General features: G+C 45.1%; 1 protein-coding gene across 2 annotated transcripts in view; it reads left to right on the forward strand.

Annotated features, from left to right (window-relative positions):
- The first annotated feature begins 620 nt into the window (after nt 1-620).
- The window catches only part of CACNA1I (calcium voltage-gated channel subunit alpha1 I), a 737039-nt gene continuing 714743 nt past the window's right edge, over nt 621-22916 (forward strand). For both annotated transcript variants that reach the window (XM_073644335.1, XM_073644336.1), the window contains exons 1-2: nt 621-728; nt 2749-2882. In XM_073644335.1, coding sequence (XP_073500436.1) covers nt 636-728; nt 2749-2882 — 227 coding nt within the window. In that variant the 5' untranslated portion in view covers nt 621-635. The remainder of the gene's footprint in view (nt 729-2748; nt 2883-22916) is intronic.

The raw sequence follows: 22916 nt of genomic DNA on the forward strand, positions 1-22916 counted from the left end.
AAAGTATAAATCCAAAATTGGATTATTTTTAATGTTGAATGCGTATACTGTAGTTGGAAAAAGCAATGCTTATATCATTAGGACCTATATACACAGTAATAGGGCTCCATAGCATAATAGGGCAGCACGGTGGGCTCAGTGGTTAGCACTGCAGCCTTGCAGCACTGGGGTCCTGGGTTCCCACCAAAGACAACATCTGCAAGGAGTTTGTATGTTCTCCCCGTGTTTGTATGGATATTATCCCACACTCCTAAGACTAATAGGGAATTTAGATTGTGAGATCCAGTCTCACAAGATTGATGATAGATGTAGATTACATGGCACCTACCTGACCTACAACCTTTTCTTTATTCCCTGGAAGTATTCCAATGAGTTATTTGACTATTATAACCAATCTAGAAGTGCTGTCAATATGGTGTGTAATAGGACTATTTACTAACACTATACGTTTGCATTAAAAATTAGATAATTTTATTGCATAAAGTTTGTGATCCTATTAAATCAATATATGTATGAGATACAGCGCAACAAGTAAATGTAATTCTCTGTGATTATTTTCATTGCTATGCCATAAAAATGAAGTGCTCATAATTTTCCTTAACGATCTATCCTTCACGTGGTTCGAGTGTTTGAGCATGATGGTAATCCTCCTGAACTGTGTGACTCTGGGAATGTTCCAGCCCTGTGAAGATGTTGACTGTTCCTCTGATCGGTGCCAAATCCTTCAAGTAAGTTCTTGTCTTTAAAACCATATGATATACACACTGGACTGTCAAGAGCAGATAGTTACTTTCCAGCAGTTTCCAAAGCAAAAGTCCCTAATTTCAGTGGCATGACAGTCAGACAAAGATACAAAGTGGCTTATTGTATATTAAGATATTACACCATATTTAAATTTAGTTATGGGCAATATTTGGCTTATACCCCAGGGAAACCCTCTTGTGTGCACCGAATGCAAAGTCCCAAAGTAAACCATACAGTTGCATTTGTCATGCATACTACCCCTTGCAAAAAAAGAATACTTTACAGTATGATTTTTTTTTTGGTAGCTCAGTATATAGGAAAGCATAGTAGGCAGTGATGAGCGAATGTGCTTGTTTAACCCTTTAAATGAGCACACTCGGGCACTCGACGAGTAGTTTCGGCATGCTCGGCATTTCAGTTTCAGCTGCCGCAGCTGCATGGGTCGTGGCTGTTACACAGCTGTGAAACATGTAGGGATTACCTGTTTGCCTACATTTGTCACATCTGTGTAACAGCCGCGGCAGCTGAAACTGAAATGCCGAGCATGCCGAAACTACTCGGCGAGTGCACGAGTGTGCATGTTTAAACGAGCACGCTCACTCATCACTAATAGTAGGCTTAGCAAGTAACCCTTATTTTAATTTTTATTTCATAAATCAATAGTACACATGAAAATAAACAAATTTGTAATGTATCTTATCAGAGAAATCTGCTTCTTTCTCCTCCTGGACTGATCTTTCATTCCTAAAAAAGATAGACTCTCCCATTACTGAGATAGGAGATGGCAGTAGGTAATGGGAAGAGAAGAGGGGAGTGTTAACTACATAACCAGATAACCAGACATACAGTACTACTATCACTTTGGGTCCTCTTGTTGCTGTTGTGCCATCCATTGGATGACTCACAATTTTAATCTGCATTTTATATATATTTCATCTAATTAATAAAGTTATATGTCTCTATACCATTGGTTGTTTTTGCACATTTTCTTGTGTGCGTTATAGAATCTTATCAGTAGCAATGTCACCTCCTATCTCAGTAATGTAAAAATCTGTCTACACTGAATACAGATTTTACCTGTGAAACGGAGACTATTGAGAATAAAAAATTAGTTTAAAAGAAAGTTGCCTATCTAGTGCCACCCATTGGAGGTAGGTAGACTATAAATCAATGTCCCACATAACTTATTTTTCTTTCTATTGAGTTTGTATACATTTCTCCCAAGAAACATTTTCTAGACTATAAGTTTTACTTTATCAGCTTTCCGGTCTCCACTACAAAAATCAGCAACTATCTAGACCTTCTGTTCCAAATACTAATAAAAAAAAGAAAATCAAAGAAAGTGGCAGCCATAGTGGCTTTGGTGCACTGCAGCATCTAGAAGTGTCTAGAACCTGTCACTTGATTCATGCTGCCCAAACCACAGGCAGAATGAATCAGACCCTGGCTGCGTATTTGCAGCTGTGTATTTTTTTTCTCTGAAAAACAAAGTATAGTTTGAAGAGACGGTAGGGAGAGACCAGATGTGACTCAAGTGGTTTATGCCTGCCCCACTTATGGTGATTGACAGGTCTATTCTGTGTATGTAGGAAAAAACTTGTCAATCACCTGGAGCCGGGCGGAGAAAGGCCACATCGGACTCAGTTTTTCTCCTACTCCTTAGTCTCTTCAAACTATATGTTCTCTCAATTGCTTTAGCATGCTTAGCAAGGAATATCAGCTGCCATTGAGCAACCAGGCTCTGATTCATGAGGTCCATTGATTGGGCAGCATGAATGAAGTGACAGGTCCCTTTAACTCATACCGGAGCTTAACATTTCTATTCTGGATTTTGCAGAATGGTGTCAACTTTAACAGCTGTGAATGGTTTGGCACAGCTCCTTAGACTGCCCCATTCATGTACCATAATAGTATGGTGTTAAAAATGTACTGGTATGTTATATACTGTATATAGCAATATATTATAATTGCTTCCTAACTTTTTTCCTCTCTCAATTGTATTAGGTATTTGATGACTTCATCTTTATCTTCTTTGCAATGGAGATGGTAGTTAAGATGGTGGCCTTGGGAATTTTTGGGAAGAAGTGTTACCTCGGAGACACATGGAATAGATTGGATTTCTTCATTGTAATGGCTGGGTATGTAAATACTTCACTATCTCAAATTTAATTTATTGTGCAGATTATGTTTCCCCTTACAGAAAACTGATTAAGACTTGACTTTTGCGAAGGTGACATTAAACATAATTTGTACTAAGTAATGGATAGAAATAGATGAATGCTGAAGTTCCTATCAAGAATAAACCTAAACTATAAATCTATGTAGGCAGGAGAGCTAAAACATATCATCATGCTAGATGTGTGCTTGTTTCTCTATCCCCAACTGTATATTTGGATGCTTTTTTTTTTTGTAATCCATATGACTTTGACCCCATTAATGCCCCCCAAACACTTTAGACTAAAGTCAGCCAAACTTGCCACTATTGGCAGCATGAGTGAGAATCTGGGGGGACGTCCTGACTCTCCATGATGATGTAGGGGGAGATAAGGGTCCTACAGTTTGAATTTCAAAGCCGACCCTTTTGTTTTTTAGAAGGTAAGTCACTGTCATTGCCGTTTCTCTGTTCTTCCCTTTTAAAATATGAACTTTCAGCTGAAATAAACATTCATGTGTATGGAGGATTTGAGAGTGATGGCTGACGGTCAAATGCTCGGCTGGCAACTATCGCGTGGATACGGTCAGCTTTAGGGCAGGTACAGACGACTATAGGTTCTCTCATCTGAGAAAATCGGGTCGATTATGCCAATGAAACTGTGATCAAACTCTGATCCGAGTGTCAACATAGTGTGATCCAATTCTCTTAGATGAGGAGAAGATGGAGAAATAATGGCTTTATCTACTCAATTCTGTCAATTGGTGGAAATAGGAGGACTGCACTCAGATGTCATCCAAGTGCAGTCCGATGGTTTCCACGGATTCATTGATTTGCATGGCCGAGTACGATCCAAATATTGGGCATGCAGCAATTTATTCCTCAGACAGAATCTTCTGGGAAAAAAATCTGACATGTGCAAGACCCCATGGACTAAGATTGGTCCTAGTGTGATCCAATATTTTGTCCGATCGCACTCAGACCGAAATCTGCAGCTGCCAATAGCCATTCACCTACTCCTCCTAATTTTTATTCCACTCGTGACTTGTAGATTACAATACAGAGATATTAGACAGATTCAGGTTTTTATTTCTTCCTTCTTACTCTCACAGTGAATATCCAGTACTAGTCTTATTATTATTTTCTATCTCATTCTATGCTTTTACGCAGGTTTACAGGCTAATTACTTTCTTCAATGTTTACCAGCCTAGTTCCTTTTAGGTTTGCACTATTAGTTCACAGCTATAATTTATGACTGCAGCATAGCTGCACTGTCCAGGGGGAGTCTGAGGTCATCCAAAATTCAGCATCGGTTTCATAAGAAGTTCAAGCTGCTGCTATCATTAATGCTGCAGTTCAGTTATAAGTATCAGTTATAAGTTTCTTCCTTTGTATATGTCCAAGCTTTTCAGTGCACGGCAAACCTATTTTCGTTACATTTCCTTTACTTAGAGAAGATAGATGATAATAATAGGCTACAATAAGCTAAACCACACAGGGCAAATCTTTTGAAATTCAAATTTTTTTTAATTAAAATCTCTGCCAATCACAACTACTCCAAATGTTCGAAAAAAATGTGTATACCACTCTAAGATCTACTAGGACTGTATCCAAACACAGCCTTAGTAATGTCTAAGTGATCTCAACATATATGGCCATGGGAATGCGGATAGTAGCAATTCTTCTCTATTGTGCTGTCACACACTTTCCACAGATTTTGTCCACTGTTTTACGGCTTTATCTCTTTTATCTTTATTGTTAAATGGAATCTGTCAGCAGGTTTTTGCTACCTCATCTGAGAGCAGCATGATGTAGAAAAAGAGACCCTGATTCCAGCGATGTATCACTTAGTTTACTGGGTGCTGCAGTTCTGACACAATCAGAACTTTTAAATTTAGCAATATAACAGAGCTGAGAAAACTAGCCCCGTCCCCATCAGGTTCCGTATGTATATTGTCTATTGACAATGAACTACTTATCACAGAAGGGGGCGGAGTCGGATGAGAGCCCCAGTGCTACCTAGGCACAACAATGATAATCACCAAGTGATAAATCCTTCAGTGTAAGTAAACAAAAGCACACAGCCTGACATGTGACACATCGTTGAATTCAGTGTTTTAATCCCTACCTTATACTGTCCTCAGATTTCATAGCAAAACCTGCTGACAGATTCCCTTTAAGCTGTGAGCTGTGATGTCTTCTTACTATCTAGATTCACCCCAGAATGGCTGCTGCATTCCCTGCCTATGATTTTATACATATTATAATAGTCCTTTCTGATTGGCTGTGGTAAACCATGTCATGTGAAAATTGCAAAGCATTATGGGGAAGCCTGCCCAGTCATGGTTGGTGGCTGCTGCAATCTTTTGCATTGTGTAAAATAGTAGTGGATATTTTTGGCAATTCATATAAAGTGAATTGCAAATTACTCAAATTGCTTAGTCTAGTAGATTTTCTAAATTTCAACAGAGGTCAATTTGCTCCTCTCTAACTTAAAGTAAAAATATATATATTTTTTTATTTTATTCTTCATTTACCTCAAGCCTGGCTAATTAATTCCCATTTAAAAGGAACCTGTCACATTATAAATGCAAACTGATCGGTGTAGAAATGGAGAAGCTGAGCAGAATGATATATAGGTTTGTTGGAAAAGATTCAACATAACTTGTATTTTATTCATTGAAATCCAAGGTGATCAACTCTCCTGATGTATACCCTGTTGAAAGGATGAGAAGTATGCAAGTATATTGGGATACAGCGGCATACATTCTCAAAAGGCTTCTATTGTGTTAAAGGGTCTGACTGACAAATTTAAAAAAACCTCTTGAGTAATGCACTCCATTATTTTAACCATATAAATTTAAAATATGCCATTCTCCAGTGTAATTTTCACCCCTTTTTGCCACTTTACTCACTCCTGTGAAATTATATACAAAACTGCACACTATTTTTAAAATGATATACAGTATATTGCAAATACTCTTCTTTTGAAATTCTCAGTTGAGCATACTTTCTATGGGACAACCCTTTTAGACTCCTTCCCATGCTATGACATATGTACTGTATATGTTGTGAAGTGTTATTTGCTGCACCACGACATACAAATACATACGGTGATGGAGTGGACACGGAAGGGAGCTGACTTTCGATCTTGGCAGTTTATCTCTTTACATATGCAGCAGTCAGTATGGACTGTGGCATATAAGGAGTAGTGTTGAGCCACCCCCGTAGTGTTCGAGTTCGGTTCGGTTCGTCGAACACCCGTGTGTTCGCCGAACTGTTCGTCGAACTGTTCGTCGAACACCTTCGAACACCGTTAAAACCAATGGCAGGCAAACAAAAACACATAGAAACACATAGAAAACACCTTCAAAGGTGTCCAAAAGCTGACAAACTGCTCAGAAGACATAACTAACACATGGAAAAGTGACAAGTACATATAGTCATGCGAAAATAAAAGAGGTGGAGGAGTAAAAGGAGGGGGAGACACAGATATAGGCATGTCATGCCCTTCTAAAATCCAAAAAGTGAGAAGCCGACACGGCCAGTCCGCTCCTGCCCGTGCCACCTCCGTGTCGCCGGGTTTGTGCCAGAGCCGCGGTGAACCCTGACGGCCAGCCCCCCTCTCCCAATACTGGTGCCTGTCCGCTGGTGGGTCGAGCGAGCCCCCCTGTGGTGGAGGCAGCTCTAAGCTTTTTAATTTAAATTGTCTCTCTAATTTGAATGAATACACTTTAAATCCATTTACAAGGATCTATTGGAGGGCAAGTCTCATGCCAGCAGCCGCGGTAATTCCAGCTCCAGTAGCGTCCACTAAAGCTGCTGCAGTTAAAAAGCTTTTATAAGGATCGAGCTCGGCTGTCCACCGCAAGGCATCCTACTGCCAGTCCCAGCCCCTATGCCTTGGGGTGCCTCCTGATGCTCTTCACTAAGTATCCCATGGTCCCGAAGCATTTCCTTTGAAAAAATTAAGTGTCTAAACTACAGGTGGTGCAGCTTGCTTAACAGCCGGGATAATCCGCTTACTAGCAGACACTGCTACTAGGCACAAAGTATTTCCTGGGCTAGATGCAGTTAAAAATTTGTAATTAGATACTCTCGTTGGATGCTGAGAAAGCATTCCATAGAGTCTCCTGGCACGCCATATATGATTCTCTTAAAAAGCTTGGGGTAGGGGTCTAGGGGACCCTTTTATAGCCAAAATCATGGCCCTGTATCGCAATACGTCATCTAGGCTGAAGATAAATGGAACTGTAGCACCCTGAGGGCTCGGTTGCTAAAGACGTATTGCACCTCACCCAGAGGTGTGATATCTCACTCTCAGGTAAGGATGGAGTGTGGATCAGGACCCGACACCTGCATGCATTACACCACATTGCCGTGGGGCAGGGCGACCAATATGCCCCTGAGATGGGCACGACAGTCCCTGTCCCTGGCTGGAGTGGGGGGAGGGAACACTGAGGAAGGGGAACCCTGTAGTGCAGGAGCAGGGAGGAAGCAGTTCCTGGGTGCATTGAGAAGGGAGTATAAAAGGTGGGCACCATCTTAGTTCAGTGCAGAGAAGTCTGAGCAGAAGTGGCAGGGAGCAGGGGCTCTGCATGAGCTCTGCTCCGGAGGCGGGCCTAGTAACAGAGGCCCAGGCCTGGAAGAGGGAGAAGGAAGGAAGAGGAGCGGAGAAGGCTCCAGGAACGAGGAATGAAGGGATCCCAGGGGTGCGGACGGGCGAGTCGCCACCGCACGCCCGAATCCACCTGCGTGGAGGGGTCAGGCCAAAGGGGGAGACCGGTCCCCGAACTAGTGGAGGCAGGAAACGACCCTCAGCTAGAAACCGGAGGCTCTGACATTTTATGTGGCGCAGCCCCTCGCTACACCCGCTAGGAAGGCACCACATAGAGTCAGGGAAACTGGCGCCAAGTTTACCAAGAGGAGGCCCGAGGCAGCCGGACAGAAGTGTTGGTAAGAAAGGCCAGACAAAGGACACACAAAGGGGGTCCTGTGAAGTGCTCCAAAGTTATCTGGGAGTTGTCTGAGCCCCTCACCTGGTGAGCACAGTACGACGTGGGCAGCCGTTACCTGCAGACGTGGTCTGGATAATAAGAACTGTGAGTAAAGGCCCTGAACTGCATCACTGACTCCGTGTCGTTACTGCTGCTGCCCTGCACCATCACCCCCATCCTCCGCATACACTGCCCTGAGGCTATACTCCTCCCGTGGGGAGTTATGCTACGCTCTGCTGCACCCACAACACCAGCCTCAGTGGTCTGCCCTGTAGCGGCGGTTCACTCTGACCGCAATCCACGGGTGGCGTAGTCGGACATTTAAACATGAAAACCACATAAATAGTTCCGCCACTGATTTGACCGCCCTGAGCCACGGAACTGGGTCGCCGCCACGAAGACTACAACCACCAGCATCCACCAAAAAGGGTCCGGCTCCGGGTGTCCCAAGGCCCAGGGGGTGCGTCAGAACATTTTCATCACCTTTCACAATCACCAATGGGACAAGGCAGTGATGTCCTCTGTCCCCTCTCTTATACATCCTAGTGACGGAGCACCTGCTCTCATCAATTCGCCATAACCCCAATATTAGGTGGATTGAGGTGGGAGGCACCGAGTACAAGTGCTCTCTATTTGCTGATGATGTCCTAGTATATATCACTCAATCACATATATCCATCCATGCTGTTATGGCTGAAATAGATCACTTTGTTACATGGTAAAATTTTAAAATCAATGCAGCGAAGTCTGAGGCCCTCGATGTCTCCCTCCCCAAATCCATATAGGATTCCATCCAGTCCAACTTTCCCTTTGCCTGGCCCTCACAGGGTATCAAATACTTAGGAATTCCTATTCATAGAGACCTCTCCCATCTATGTTATCTTAATTTTGGGCCCTTTATTGAACAACTCCATACAGACCACGGTTGGCAAGTTAGAACTGTAAGATTCACTACGTGAACCACTGGTGTTTTGTGGAAAAGCACATGTACACTGCGTTCCAAATTATTATACAAAAAGTGTTTAGGAGTGATAAGGGAAGAATTTGTTTGTTTGTCAGTTAAACTCATTGATGGTGATGTGTGTCAGGGCTCTTTATATCACTGTAAGCAATTGCAGACACCTGTGCTAATTAGTTTGGCAGGTGTGTCCAATGAAAGGCAAGACTACTTAAGAAGGCTCTCTCACATTATTAAGCAGCCTACATTTTCTGCCAAAATGGGAAAGAAAAAGGATGTGTCGGCTGCTGAGAAGCAACAAATTGTGGAGTGTTTAGGTCAAGGCATGACTACAATCAACATTGTGCGATGATCAGGATGAAGTGTCTTGGCAATCAAGAAGTATGTAGCTGATTCACAGTACACACGTGTGCGTGCTGATAAGGGCAAATTGAGGACTCTTTCCTACAGGCAATTACGTCAGGTTGAAAGAGCAGCGGCAAAAAAGCCTTGTCATAGCAGCAGACAAGTTTTTGAAGCTGCTTGTGCCTCCAACGTCCCCCGAACAACAAGATGCAGGGTCCTTCAGAGGTTTGCAGCTGTGCATGCGCCATCCTGTCGACCTCCTCTATCCACTTCACACAAGCAGAAACGGCTCCAGTGGGCCAAACATTACATGAAGACTGATTTCAAAACTGTTTTGTTCACGGATGAGTGCCGTGCAGCGCTCGATGGTCCAGATGGATGGAGTGGAGGATGGCTGGTTGATGGACACCCCACGCAAACACGGCTACAGCGCCAACAAGGAGGAGGTGGAGTAATGTTTTGGGCTGGAATCATGGGGAGAGAGATTGTCGGCCCCTTTAGGATCCCTGAAGGCGCTAAAGATGAACTCCATAATGTATGTGGATTTTCTCAAACAGCACTTCCTGCCATGGTTCAAGAAGAAGAATCGTGTATTTCACAGCAAGATCATTTTTCTGCATGATAATGCACCATCTCATGCTGCACATAAAACATCTGCATCTCTGGCTGATATGGGCATAAAAGGGGACAAACTTATGGTGTGACCCCCATGCTCCCCTGACCTCTACCCCATTCAGAACCTTTGGAGCATCATTAAAAGGAGTGTCTATGATGGCGGGAGGCAGTTCACATCTAAGCAACAGCTCTGGGAGGGTATTCTGTCCTCATGCAAAACAATTGAAGCAGAAACCATCCAAAACCTGACAAATTCAATGGACGAGAGAGTTCAGAAGCTCCTTTCGAACAAGGGGTCCTATGTGAAAATGTAACATCACCTAGAATAAAGTTTTGAGTTGAAAACTGTTTGATTTCAGTTTCTAACAACCTGCTAATGCTTATAATTTCAAAAATGACCATTTTTTTGGTCTTTATTAAAATGAAAAGGTTGATCGAAAAGTTTGGGGGATCTAAGAGTGTGGCAACCCAGTAGTCATGATTACTTCGAATTCTGACAATATGAGGGTCATGCTGCAGGTAGTGCAGCAAGAAGGCACTTATGTGCCTTGCGCATCTCGGAGCCCCAAAATTATTTTCCGGGCTAGATGCAGCTAAAAATTATTTTTAATTTTAAATCTGGTGAAGCTTTAGTATAGATGGCCTAATAGGATCAGTGCTGCACACTGCTACAAAGCCCAAATTATTTTCCAGTCAAGATACAGATAAACATGATTAGTAATTTGAAAGCTTAAAACGGTTGGTAGGGTGATTTTAACCAATCATCAAGCTTTTACTCTCCCCAGGATGACACAGGGGTAGAAAAGTCGTTTCGGATCCATGATTTGTTCATCTTTATGAACGTGAGTCTGTCTACATTATCAGTGGAGAGCCGCGTGCGCTTATCTGTCAGCACACCACCAGCAGCGCTGAACACACGTTCAGACAGAACGCTGGCTGCGGGGCATGACAAGATCTCCAAGGCGTAAGTGGCTAGCTCCGGCCATTTATCCAGATTGGAAGCCCAAAAAGAGCAAGGGTCCAGTGACACAGTCGTGGCTTCAATGTTTACTTGGAGATACTCCTGTACCATCGTCTCTAGGCGTTGACTATGTGTCAGACTTCTTGTCTCCTGTGGCCTTGCAAAGGATGGGCTAAAAAAGTGGTGAAATGATTCCGCAAAATTGATGTTACCAGCAGATACTGTGGTTCTGTCACGGTTTGAGTGCTGAACACTTGACGGTCCCACGGTTGGCAAGTTGGAACTGTGAGATTCACTACGTGCACCACTGGTATTTTGTGGAAAAGCACATGTAAGATTCTGCAACAGTCTCTGCTGATACTCCTGCATGCGTGCATCCCTTTCTATGGCAGGAATAATTTCTGCAAATTTACTTTTGTACCGGGGATCTAACAGTGTGGCAACCCAGTAGTCAGGATTATTTCTAATTCTCACAATTCGAGGGTCATGTTGCAGGTAGTGCAGCAAGAAGGCACTCATGTGTGTTGCGCATCCAGGAGCACCAAGTCCCTGTTGTGTTGGTGGCGAGGTAACAATCATGCTTCCTTCCTCTGTCCTCTCCCCCCAACCTCGCACAACAGAAATGTGATCAAGGTCTCCCTCATCTGATGAGTCTTCCATCAGTTCGTCCTCCACTTCTTCCTGGGCTCCTGCACCTTCCTCACTAGTTTGGCTGCTACCATGCGCCCTGGTAAAACCATCTCCCCCACCCTCACATGCCTGCCGCCTTGGTGCTGCCGACCGTCTGGACCTTGCAGATGTTAGCCCTTCCGCATACAACTCCTCCTCCTCTACTTCCTCCACCTCCTCTTGTGCCACCACCTGACTCCGAATTCTGTTTAACATGTGCTCCAGCATGTAAATCACCGGAATAGTCATGCTGATAATGGCATCGTCAGCACTAAACATCTTCGTCGCCATTTCAAAACTGTGCAGAAGGGTGCATAGGTCCCTGATCTGAGACCACTCCTCCAGCGTGATTTGCCCCACCTCTGAATCTCGTTGGCCCAGGCTATACGTCAGAACGTATTGCACCAGGGCTTGTCGGTGCTGCCACAGTCGCTGCAGCATGTGCAGAGTTGAATTCCACCGGGTAGGCACATCGCATTTTAGCCGGTGAAGTGGCAGGCCCAACGACTTCTGTAGAGATGTAAGTCGCTGAGCTGCGGGATGCGAACGGCGGAAGTGAGCACACAGCGACCGTGCCCTCTGCAGAAGGCCATCTAGTCTGGGATAGTGGGCTAAAAATTGCTGGACAACCAGGTTCAACACGTGAGCCATACAAGGCACGTGTGTGACATTGCCCCGGCGAAGGGCCGCACCCAGGTTTGCAGCATTGTCGCACACGGCCTTCCCTGGTTTCAGGTCCAGTGGAGACAACCATTCATGAAATTGGTTCTCCAGAGCTGACCACAACTCCTCAGCTGTGTGACTCACATTTCCCAGACATTTCAATGTAAAAACCGCCTGATGACGTTGAGCCCTACTGCCAGCATAGTAAGGAGGTGTGCAGGATCCCTTCTGCGCAGTTAGAAAGCTTGTGGCATGACCAGACAGGCTTTGGGTGCAGGTGGAAGACCGAGAGGAGGTTGAGGAGGCAGAAGCAGTGGTGGAACTTTGACATAAAGAGGATTGACGCACAACTCGTGGGGACGGCAAGACTTGGACAGCAGCCCCTTGTCCTGCTGTCACCATAGTTACCCAGTGCCCAGTCAGCGACATGTAACGCCCCTGTCCATGCCTACTCGTCCAAGTGTCTGTGGTGAAATGCACCCTGTCACACACAGAGTTTCTCAAAGAAGCGGTGATGTTGTGTGCGACATGCTGGTGGAGCGCAGGCACACCTTTCTTTGAGAAGTAGTGCCGACTGGGCATCTGGTACTGGGGCACTGCGACGGACATAAGGTCTCGAAAATCCTCTGTGTCCACCAGGCGGAAAGGCAGCATTTCTGTAGCCAAGAGCTTGCAGATGGTGAAATACAACCTCTTAGCTTTCTCATGGCTAGGAGGAAATGGTCTTTTACTTGTCCACATCTGAGGGACCGAGGGCTGGCTATTGTGCTTAGACGGGGTTGATAAGGGTGTCCCCGGCAAACTGCCGGTCTGTGAGGAAGATGCAGGCGGACATGTTAGGTTGCCTTGATCCAAAGGTGGTGCTATCGATGTCGGACAGCGCTCAAGACCAGCTGGTGTTACCACCTCCAAAGAAAATGATGACCTGCCAATCACGCTGGCTGTTGCGGGTAAAGAGGTGGCAGGTCTGCGCCCCAAAACAGGTGTGACTGCTGTCCCCCCAGTCACAGAGGATGAAGAGGCCGCGGATGCACAAGATATGGCAGACGGTGGTTGGCCCGGCCGGCTAGACCGCATTGTAGCACACTGAGCTTCCCACTGCAACTTATGCTTCATGTCCATGTGCCGGTTCATGCATGAAGTACTCAAACTATGTATTTTTTGGCCTCTACTTAGCTTTTGCTGACAAATGTTACAGATAACACGAGTTGGGTCATCTTTATCGATCTGAAAAAATGCCCAGGCTATGCAAGACTTAGCACCCATGCGACCTGAAGAGCCACCACGACTTGTGGTGAGAGGCAGAGTTGTGTTTGAGGATGCAGTTGTTGACGTGCTTCCAGTACTACGTCTCTGTCCAGGAAGGCGCAACCTGACCTCGTCGTCACTAGCATCTTCCTCCACCTCCTCTGCTGACCTCATCTCTTGGCTGACTGTGGGTTGACAGTAAGTGGGATCTCCGACCTCATCATCATCACCCTGTGCGTTATCACACCCGTCGTCCTCAGAGCCAACCTGTTCCTGCCCTGACAAAAAACTAAAGTTGTCGCTCCAATCAGGTATTTGAGTCTTATCATCGTCTTCCTCATTGTCTCCACCAACAGGAGTTACAGTTTGGGAATGAGGGTCTACATTATGGTCAGAACCTTCTGCGTCTGGTCCTGGATCCGACTCATAAAGATTCTGGGCATCAGTGCAGATCATTTCCTCGTCTGGATTCACAGAAGCGCTGGAGTCGACCTCTGATTCCCAGGCTATAGTATGAGTAAACAGCTCTGCAGACTCAACCATCTGTTCTACCTCATACTCAGACGGGCAGCTGGAGATTTGGGAGCTGTGAGGAAGCAAGTGCGATTTGGGTGACACCTTTGAGGACTGGAGTATTTGTGATGTTGAAGTTGATGTGGAGGAGAGCCCACTTAAAGGAGCACTTGATATCCGTTGAAGCACCTGCTGTTTTTGTGCCTCATCTGGAATTTGTAGCGATTGGCGTGGCCGTAAGAAAGGGATCTTATCACATTGTCCGCTAAAAGAAGTAGACATTTTAGTTTGGCTGGAAGATGGTCTTTCTTCTGCACCTACCCCACGGACACAACCTTTTTTCCCCTTCCCAACACGCCTATTCCCCTTTCCACCAGCAGCAGGCCTTTTTCCACTCATTTTGGTGGTTAACTAATTCACAACTCTGGAGTTGTTTGCACAAAAAAACAATGGATGGTAACCGAGCAGAGCTGAGTGGCCAAACTGTGGTATTAGGCCAAAACTATTGGCTGGGTTAGATGCAGAAAAAAATTATTTTTAATTTGCAACCTGATGGAGGTCAGTATAGATGGACTAATAGACCAAGTCCCACACACCGCTAGAAGCCCAAATATTTTTTCAGAGCTAGATGCAGAAAATTTTTTTATTCAATTTGCAACCTGATGGAGGTCAGTATAGATGGACTAATAGACCAAGTCCCACACACTGCTAGAAGCCCAAATATTTTTTCAGAGCTAGATGCAGAAAAAAATTATTTTTAATTTGCAACCTGATGGAGGTCAGTATAGATGGACTAATAGACCAAGTCCCACACACTGCTAGAAGCCCAAATATTTTTTCAGAGCTAGATGCAGAAAAAAATTATTTTTAATTTGCAACCTGATGGAGGTCAGTATAGATGGACTAATAGAACAAGTCCCACACGCTGCTAGAAGCCCAAATATTTTTTCAGAGATAAATGAAGAAAAAAATTATTTTTAATTTGCAACCTGATGGAGGTCAGTATAGATGGACTAATAGAACAAGTCCCACACGCTGCTAGAAGCCCAAATATTTTTTCAGAGATAAATGAAGAAAAAAATTATTTTTAATTTGCAACCTGATGGAGGTCAGTATAGATGGACTAATAGACCAAGTCCCACACACTGCTAGAAGCCCAAATATTTTTTCAGAGCTAGATGCAGAAAAAAATTATTTTTAATTTGCAACCTGATGGAGGTCAGTATAGATGGACTAATAGACCAAGTCCCACACGCTGCTAGAAGCCCAAATATTTTTTCAGAGATAAATGAAGAAAAAAATTATTTTTAATTTGCAACCTGATGGAGGTCAGTATAGATGGACTAATAGACCAAGTCCCACACACTGCTAGAAGCCCAAATATTTTTTCAGAGCTAGATGCAGAAAAAAATTATTTTTAATTTGCAACCTGATGGAGGTCAGTATAGATGGACTAATAGAATGATGCTATGCCCAAAAGATTTTACTTCACTAGGTGCAGTAAAAAAATTGGTATTCTATACACAGGTGGTATATCTTGCAACACAGATAGGCTACTCCACTGACTAACACACTCTGCAATAGGCCAAAAAGGATTAGCTTTGCTAGATTCAGCCAAATGCTGTGAAAAAAACTTGCACAGCACTGGCACAGACCTGCCTGGCAAAAACTGATAGGAACTCATGTAACCTAGTCCTGAAAAGGACTCCAATTACAATTAGTCTTTACTCGCACAATCTATCTATTTAAGAGCACAGACCTGCCTGATAAAAGTCGTAGGAAATGCTGTAACCTAGTCCTTAAAAGGACTGCAATCACAACTATTCCCTACTCCCAAGCTATCTGTATATTTGTGCGAAAATTGGCTTGAAATTAACAAGGTATAGCGCACACAGCAACAGCGGTGCCGTCTAACACGCAGCTGCAGCAGTGAGAAAATGGTGGCGACGGGGAAAATGGCTTGGTCTTATAGGGCAAGGACATGTGACATACACTGCCAATCACACATGCCCTTGCTTGTGTGAAAAAAAGCACTTCGCTCCGTGTGTGCGCTGCTGATAGGCTGACAGATTGCACCTCCCCACTGCAAATGCGGGAAAGAAAAAAAAAAATGGAGATCTTCATTGTTCCTGCAGAGATCCATCCCCTGCCCCTCCCCCCACCCCGCTGTACACTCAAACTGCGTATTAACATTAATTTTCATCATTACTGAGAAAAAATCCAGTTATGATTTTGGTGCACGAACAGTTATCGAACATAACCTCGAACAGCCGAATTTTTCTCAAATTGTTCGTGTTCGCCGACCGGCTCGAACACCGCCCAAAACAGCTCGAATTTGAGATTGGCGAACAGTTCGAGTAGAACAACGCTCATCTCTAATAAGGAGTTTGACAGAGGGAGAATGCTCCCTCTGTCACTACGTGGGCCTCCCCCAGTAGTGATAAATTCCTATAGCAGCCAGAGGCCTATCAATGGCTTTCAGTACTGCCAAGACAGAAGCATATTAAGTCCTGCAGGAGACCGGATAAGTAGGGCAGTATATTATTTAAGTGACCAAAGTATTGCATTTTCAAGACCCTTTGTCTAACTAAAAAATATATATATATAAAAATAATAGGTAGAAAGTATATCAAAAATGGAAAAGCAGACCCCAAATTAAAAAGTTTAAGCAAATAAACACTTTCGAGGGGAGAGAGCGCAGCAAGAGTGGCTAAAGATGAGAGCAATGAGATGAGTATTAATTTTTCTTTTGTTCTTTTAACCTTTTGCTGGATCTTTGAGGTTTAGCAAAATGGCTGTCATCAAATTTGCATGGAGCGATTTACAAAAAAAGTCGGCCTTCTGGAGAATATGCATTTTGTAAAATTTTAGTAGAATTCAATTCCACTTGAATAAATCCGGACAACTTTATAGGGAATCTGTCAGCAGGATCAACCCGCTGTCAATATGGGCATGTAGGTAATAGGAAGCAGAATAAAGTGATACCTTGATATCTGATGTCTAATTCCAAAGAAATTCATGTTTTTCTTAATATGTAAAGGAACGGTTAAGATCTATGGGCCGGACATAGATCTCCCTAAGAATCTGCCTCCAGAGATTATTTTAAATAAAAGGAAGTGTTATCAGTGTGAGACATGTAAATCAGGAGAGCAGACTGTCAGTCATTACTTGTCTCACATTACATGCCCATATTACAAAGGTATTTCCCCTACTAACACTACTCCATATGGTACCAAGTAGCTCCAAGTAGGTCCCTAATAGTCATGAGCGAGCATGCTCACTACTGCTCGGTGCTCGCCCGAGCATCTCACTGCTCGAGATGCTCAGCGCTTGCCGAGTGTTTCCGGGGTAGCTTGGCGGGAGCTCGGGTCCCCTCCCTGCATGTTTGGCACTCTTTAGAGCACCAATCAACATGCAGGGATTGCCTGCCACTCACTGTAATGCCGTAGCCATGTTGGTTGTAGCATTACAGTGATTGGATGGCCGCATAGCGTCATCGGGTCTATATCAGATCTGGCGCCGCTGTGCTCGTCACAGTCACTCCTGAATCAGACAGTGTAGGGAGAGGTGCTGCTGCGTCACGGAGAGTTTTGCTTGTGTATTAGGTAGTGTAGGGAGAAAAACCGTACATTACACATATCCATCTTAACAAACAGTCCTTTTGAGGACTAACTAATCCATCTGCAGAGATATCAGGCAGCAGTGTATATAGGCAGGCAGACAGGGTACTGTAAATTACAGACTGCAGTGCATATAGCACAATAGGCTCCATTCCAATTCTGCCTTCTGCTGCTGTTAGATATTTCTATACAAAGGCCCAGGTCTCAGGGGCCAGGAATACTTTTCTTTGGTTCTTATTTGCTTTAAAAGCAATCCAGAGAACACAGTTTTTCTGCGCTATTTGCTTGCTGGCACTGCAGAATACAGCCAGGTCCTTTCCATATTACAGCGCTAGAAATCCAGCTATTTAAAACTGTGTTTTCTCCGTCAAACGGATCACATATACCTTGTCAGAAAATACTGCCATTTCTGGCCTCCATTAAAAATTTACTTTAGTGTGTCAGTGAAGCAAATCACACCAGTTTGCTGTTCAAACTACTTACCTACAGGCCAGGTATTTAAAACTCTGTTTTCTCCGTCACACGGCTCACATATAAGTTCGCTCCAAACTCAGTCATTTGTAGTGAGCGTGGAAGATACTGTCCTCAATTTAAAATGGGCAAGGCACGTGGCAAGGGACGGGGAACTGGACGTGACGGTAATGGTGCATACAGAGGCCGAGGTCAAGGCCGTGGGCAAGCTGAAATTGTGCCACAACAAAAACACACATCTTCTCGCCTGACCTTCCTTTACCAATTTCTAGGGGACCGGAGAACCACTATTGAACCCAGAGCAGTGTCAAAAGGTTGTTGGTTTGTTAGCGGATAATGCTTCCAGTCACTTAGCCACCACCACCACCCTGTCTTCCACAAGGTCAAGTCTCATTAGCCGTGAGTCTGGACCGCATATTCCTCACCCTGATCCTCCTTCCTCCCACCATGCCGAGTACCCAGAGACAACTGATCCCACACTTGGACACTCTGAAGAGCTGTTCACTTTTCCATTTATAGATTCGGCCTCTCGCCCGGTCCACTTGAAGCGGGGCAAGAGGAGATCACGTGTAGCGATGCCCAAATATTTGAGCAGCCACGGTCACACGAAGGGGATGGTGGGAAAGTATCACAAGAGGTGGACGATGATGAGACACAATTGCTAGAAAGTCAGGAGGAGGACCAGGGTACGGAAGTAGAAGACGAGGTGGTGGATGATATAGTAACTGACCCAACCTGGCAGGAGGACATGCAGAGCGATGACAGTAGCACACAGGGGGAGTGAGGCAGAGCACCCCAACAGGCAGAAAGAAGCAGTGTGGTGGCCGCAAACAGAAGGCAGGCAACCGTTCCCCGTAACACCAACACGAAGGAAGTTGCCAGTACAACTGTTAGGTCTTCCCGAGTCTGGTTGTTTTTTAAAGACTCTGATGATAACCCCAAAAAGGCCATTTGCACCACCTGCAAGGCCAGCATCAGCAGGGGTGGCAAAACGACCAGCCTGACCACCACCAGCATGATCAGGCACATGGCAGCAAAGCACCCGACTTTGTGGGCCAAACCCCAGGGTCCAGGAACAGTGTCTGTGGGTGGCACCATTGCTTCTTCTGCTGTTGTGCATGCAAGCCAATCCCCTGTTCATAGTGCATGCAAAGATGCCTTCTGCCCTGCACCTGTCGTTGCACACTCTCAAGTAGCAACATCAGGAAGCACATCCATGTCCTTATCCCAGCGCAGCGTTAAGTTGTCCATACCCCAGTCCTTGGAACGCAAGCGCAAATATGCAGCCAACGTCCCACAGGCCACACTACTAAATTCTCACATTTCACGACTGCTTGCGCTCGAAATGTTGCCTTTTAGGCTCGTGGAGATGGAAGCATTCCACAACCTGATGGCGGCGGCCGTCCCTCGGTACTCGGTCCCCAGCCACCACTATTTCTCCCGGTATGCCATCCCCGCATTTCACAAGCACGTGTCCCAAAACATTAGCCTTGCCCTCAACAACGCAGTAACCGGGAAAGTCCACCTAACCACGGACACGTGGACAAGTGCTGGTGGGCAGGGACGGTAAATCTCGCTGATGGCACACTGGGTTAACATAGTGAAAGCTGGGACCCAGTCGGACCTTGGGACGGAACACGTCCTCCCGACGCCAAGGATTGCGGGCCCCAGGTCAATCAGGGTTGCCCCCACGGTCTACAGCTCCTGCACCTCATCCTCCTCAGCCGCCTCCTCCTCTTCAACCTCCATCTCCGAAATGACCACATCAGTCACAAGCTGGAAGCACTGCAGCACTGCCTCGGCCAAGCGGCAACAGGCTGTGCTGAAGCTAATATGCTTAGGTGACAAAACGCACAATGCTGAAGAGTTGTGGACAGCTCTGAAAGAGCAGGTAGATCTGTGGCTCACACCGCTGAACCTACAGCCAGGCATGGTCGTGTGTGACAATGGCCGGAACCTGCTGGTGGCTTTGAGGCAAGGCAAGCTCACACACGTACTATGCCTGGCCCATGTGCTTAACCTCGTGGTTCAGCGGTTTCTCAAATCCTACCCGGAGCTGCCGGATCTGCTTGTTAAAGTACGCCGCCTGTGTGCCCATTTTAGAAAGTCAGCTACAGCTTCCGCCACCCTTGCAGTGTTTCAGCAGCATTTGCAGCTTCCGGCTCACAGACTGGTGTGTAATGTCCCCACGCGTGGGAACTCTACACTGCAGATGTTGGGAAAGATTTGTGAGCAAAAGAGGGAAGTTACACACAGCCAAGCCTCATCTCATCTCAACGTGGATTGGGTGACAATGAGGAAGAGGAGGAGGAGGAAGGACAGGAGCTAGTTTCATGCACTATAGACGGTACCACCTGCACAGCTGTCATACCGTCTGTTCAGCATGGATGGCCAGAGGACAGAGAGGAGCAGGAGGAGGAGGAGGAGGAGGAGAGCATGGTTAGTCATCCTCTTGGTGAGGACACGGAAGTCTTGCCTGTTAGTAGTCTGGCACGAATGGCTGAGTTTATGTTACGCTGCTTTTCCTATGACCCTCGTGTTCTCAAAATTTTGGGTGACAGTCATTACTGGTTGGTGACACTTCTAGACCCATGCTACAAGGAGAACTTTCTATCTCTTATTCCTGAGGCGGACAGGTCTACAAAATTGGGGCTGTACCAGAAGGCCCTTGTTGGGGAAGTATTAAAAAAATTCCCATCTGAAAACGCTTGCGGCAGAGGGCACACTTCGTTGGACAACCAAGGAGTACAGGCGAGAGAGACACAACTTCAATCCAGCAGAGGCAGGGGAACACTGTTAAAGTTCTGGGACAGTTTTCTCAGACCTTCCCATCGCACAGGCCCTGAGGCGCGGGGTACTCTCACAAGGAGTGCAAAGTTTGGGAAAATGCTGAGGGAGTACCGTGCCGACCGTACCAATGTCCTCCGTGATTCCGCTGTGCCTTATAATTATTGGGTATCCAAGCTGGATACGTGGAATGAACTGGCTCTCTATGCCTTGGAGGTCCTGGCCTGCCCTGCCGCCAGCGTTTTATCAGAGCGGGTTTTTAGTGCCGCTGGTGGAATTATAACTGATAAGCGCATCCGCCTGTCAACTGAAAATGCTGACAGGCTGACTCTTATAAAAATGAACAAGGGCTGGATTGGGGCAGACTTCTCAACACCACTGAATGATAGCAGCGTAACATAAACTCAAATCCAGTGTCTTTTCTTGGGAGGTGTATTCCCATGCACCTTTTCACACCCACACATGGGTATACGCTTCCTGATTTTGGCTATTTGCTCTTGTCCTCCTCCTTCTCCTCATCCTCCACCACCATATCACCATGGTGACCATGGTCCGTGATGCAAAACCCACATTATTTTTTAAAGGGTGTTTATGATGCCCGTAAAAAAATTATTTTATACTGTATGGTCATGTATACCCCCAAGGGGTTAATGTTTGTCAGTCCATACACTTAGTGCATGGGCATTACAAGTATAGGAGGCCAGCTCCTTTCTAATGGAAACATTTTTTTATGAGGCCCTCCTCCACGTCTCTTCTAAGGGGCATTGAAGTGCCTCCAAATTTTTGGCAGCCATTGCATTCACTACATAGGCCAACACCATGGGAGACTCTCTCCTTTCTAATGGGAATTTGTCATTACTGTGGCTCTGCTCTATGTGTCTTTAAATTCATAGTGGGGTTTTTCCTAAAATTGGTCAGCCGTTGGACTCACTGCATATCCTATAACTGTATAGCAGACTCACTCCTTTCTAATGGGAACATGTCATACTTGTTACTGTGGCCCTGCTCTGTGTGTCTTTAAATTCTTAGTGGGGTTTTTCCTAAAATTGGTCAGCCATTGGACTCACTGCATACCCTATAACTGTATAGCAGACTCTCTCCTTTCTAAATGGAATTTGTCATTACTGTGGCCCTGCTCTATGTATCTTTAAATTCTTAGTGGGGTTTTTCCTAAAATTGGTCAACCGTTGGGCTCACTGCATACCCTATAACTGTATAGCAGACTCTCTCCTTTCTAATGGGAACATGTCGTACCTTGTTACTGTGGCCCTGCTCTATGTGTCTTTAAATTCTTAGTGCGTTTTTTCCTAAAATTGGTCAGCCGTTGGACTCACTGCGTACCCTATAACTGTATAGCAGACCCTCTCCTTTCTAATTTGAACATGTTGTACTTGTTACTGTGGCCCTGCTCTGTGTGTCTTTAAATTCTTAGTGGGGTTTTTCCTAAAATTCGTCAGCTGTTGGACTCACTGCATACCCTATAACTGAATAGCAGACTCTCTCCTTTCTAATGGGAACATGTCGTACTGGTTACTGTGGCCCTGCTCTGTGTGTCTTTTAATTCTTAGTGGGGTTTTTCCTAAAATTGGTCAGCCGTTGGACTCACTGCATGCCCTATAACTGTATAGCAGACCCTCTCCTTTCTAATTTGAACATATTGTACTTGTTACTGTGGCCCTGCTCTATGTGTCTTTAAATTCTTAGTGGGGTTATTCCTAAAATTGGTCAGCCGTTGGACTCACTGCATACCCTATAACTGTATAGCAGACTCTCTCCTTTCTAATGGGAACATGTTGTACCTTGTTACTATGGCCCTGCTCTATGTGTCTTTAAATTCTTACTGGGGTTTTTCCTAAAATTGGTCAGCCGTTGGACTCACTGCATACCCTATAACTGTATAGCAGACCCTCTCCTTTCTAATGGGAACATGTCGTACTTGTTACTATGGCCCTGCTCTATGTGTCTTTAAATTCTTAGTGGGGTTTTTCCTAAAATTCGTCAGCTGTTGGACTCACTGCATACCCTATAACTGTATAGCAGACTCTCTCCTTTCTAATGGGAACATGTCGTACTGGTTACTGTGGCCCTGCTCTGTGTGTCTTTTAATTCTTAGTGGGGTTTTTCCTAAAATTGGTCAGCCATTGAACTCACTGCATGCCCTATAACTGTATAG

Source organism: Phyllobates terribilis, unplaced genomic scaffold (genome assembly GCF_046119375.1).
Source record: "Phyllobates terribilis strain yellow unplaced genomic scaffold, ASM4611937v1 Scaffold_8__6_contigs__length_399053987, whole genome shotgun sequence".
In the NCBI taxonomy this organism is placed as follows: Eukaryota; Metazoa; Chordata; class Amphibia; order Anura; family Dendrobatidae; genus Phyllobates; species Phyllobates terribilis.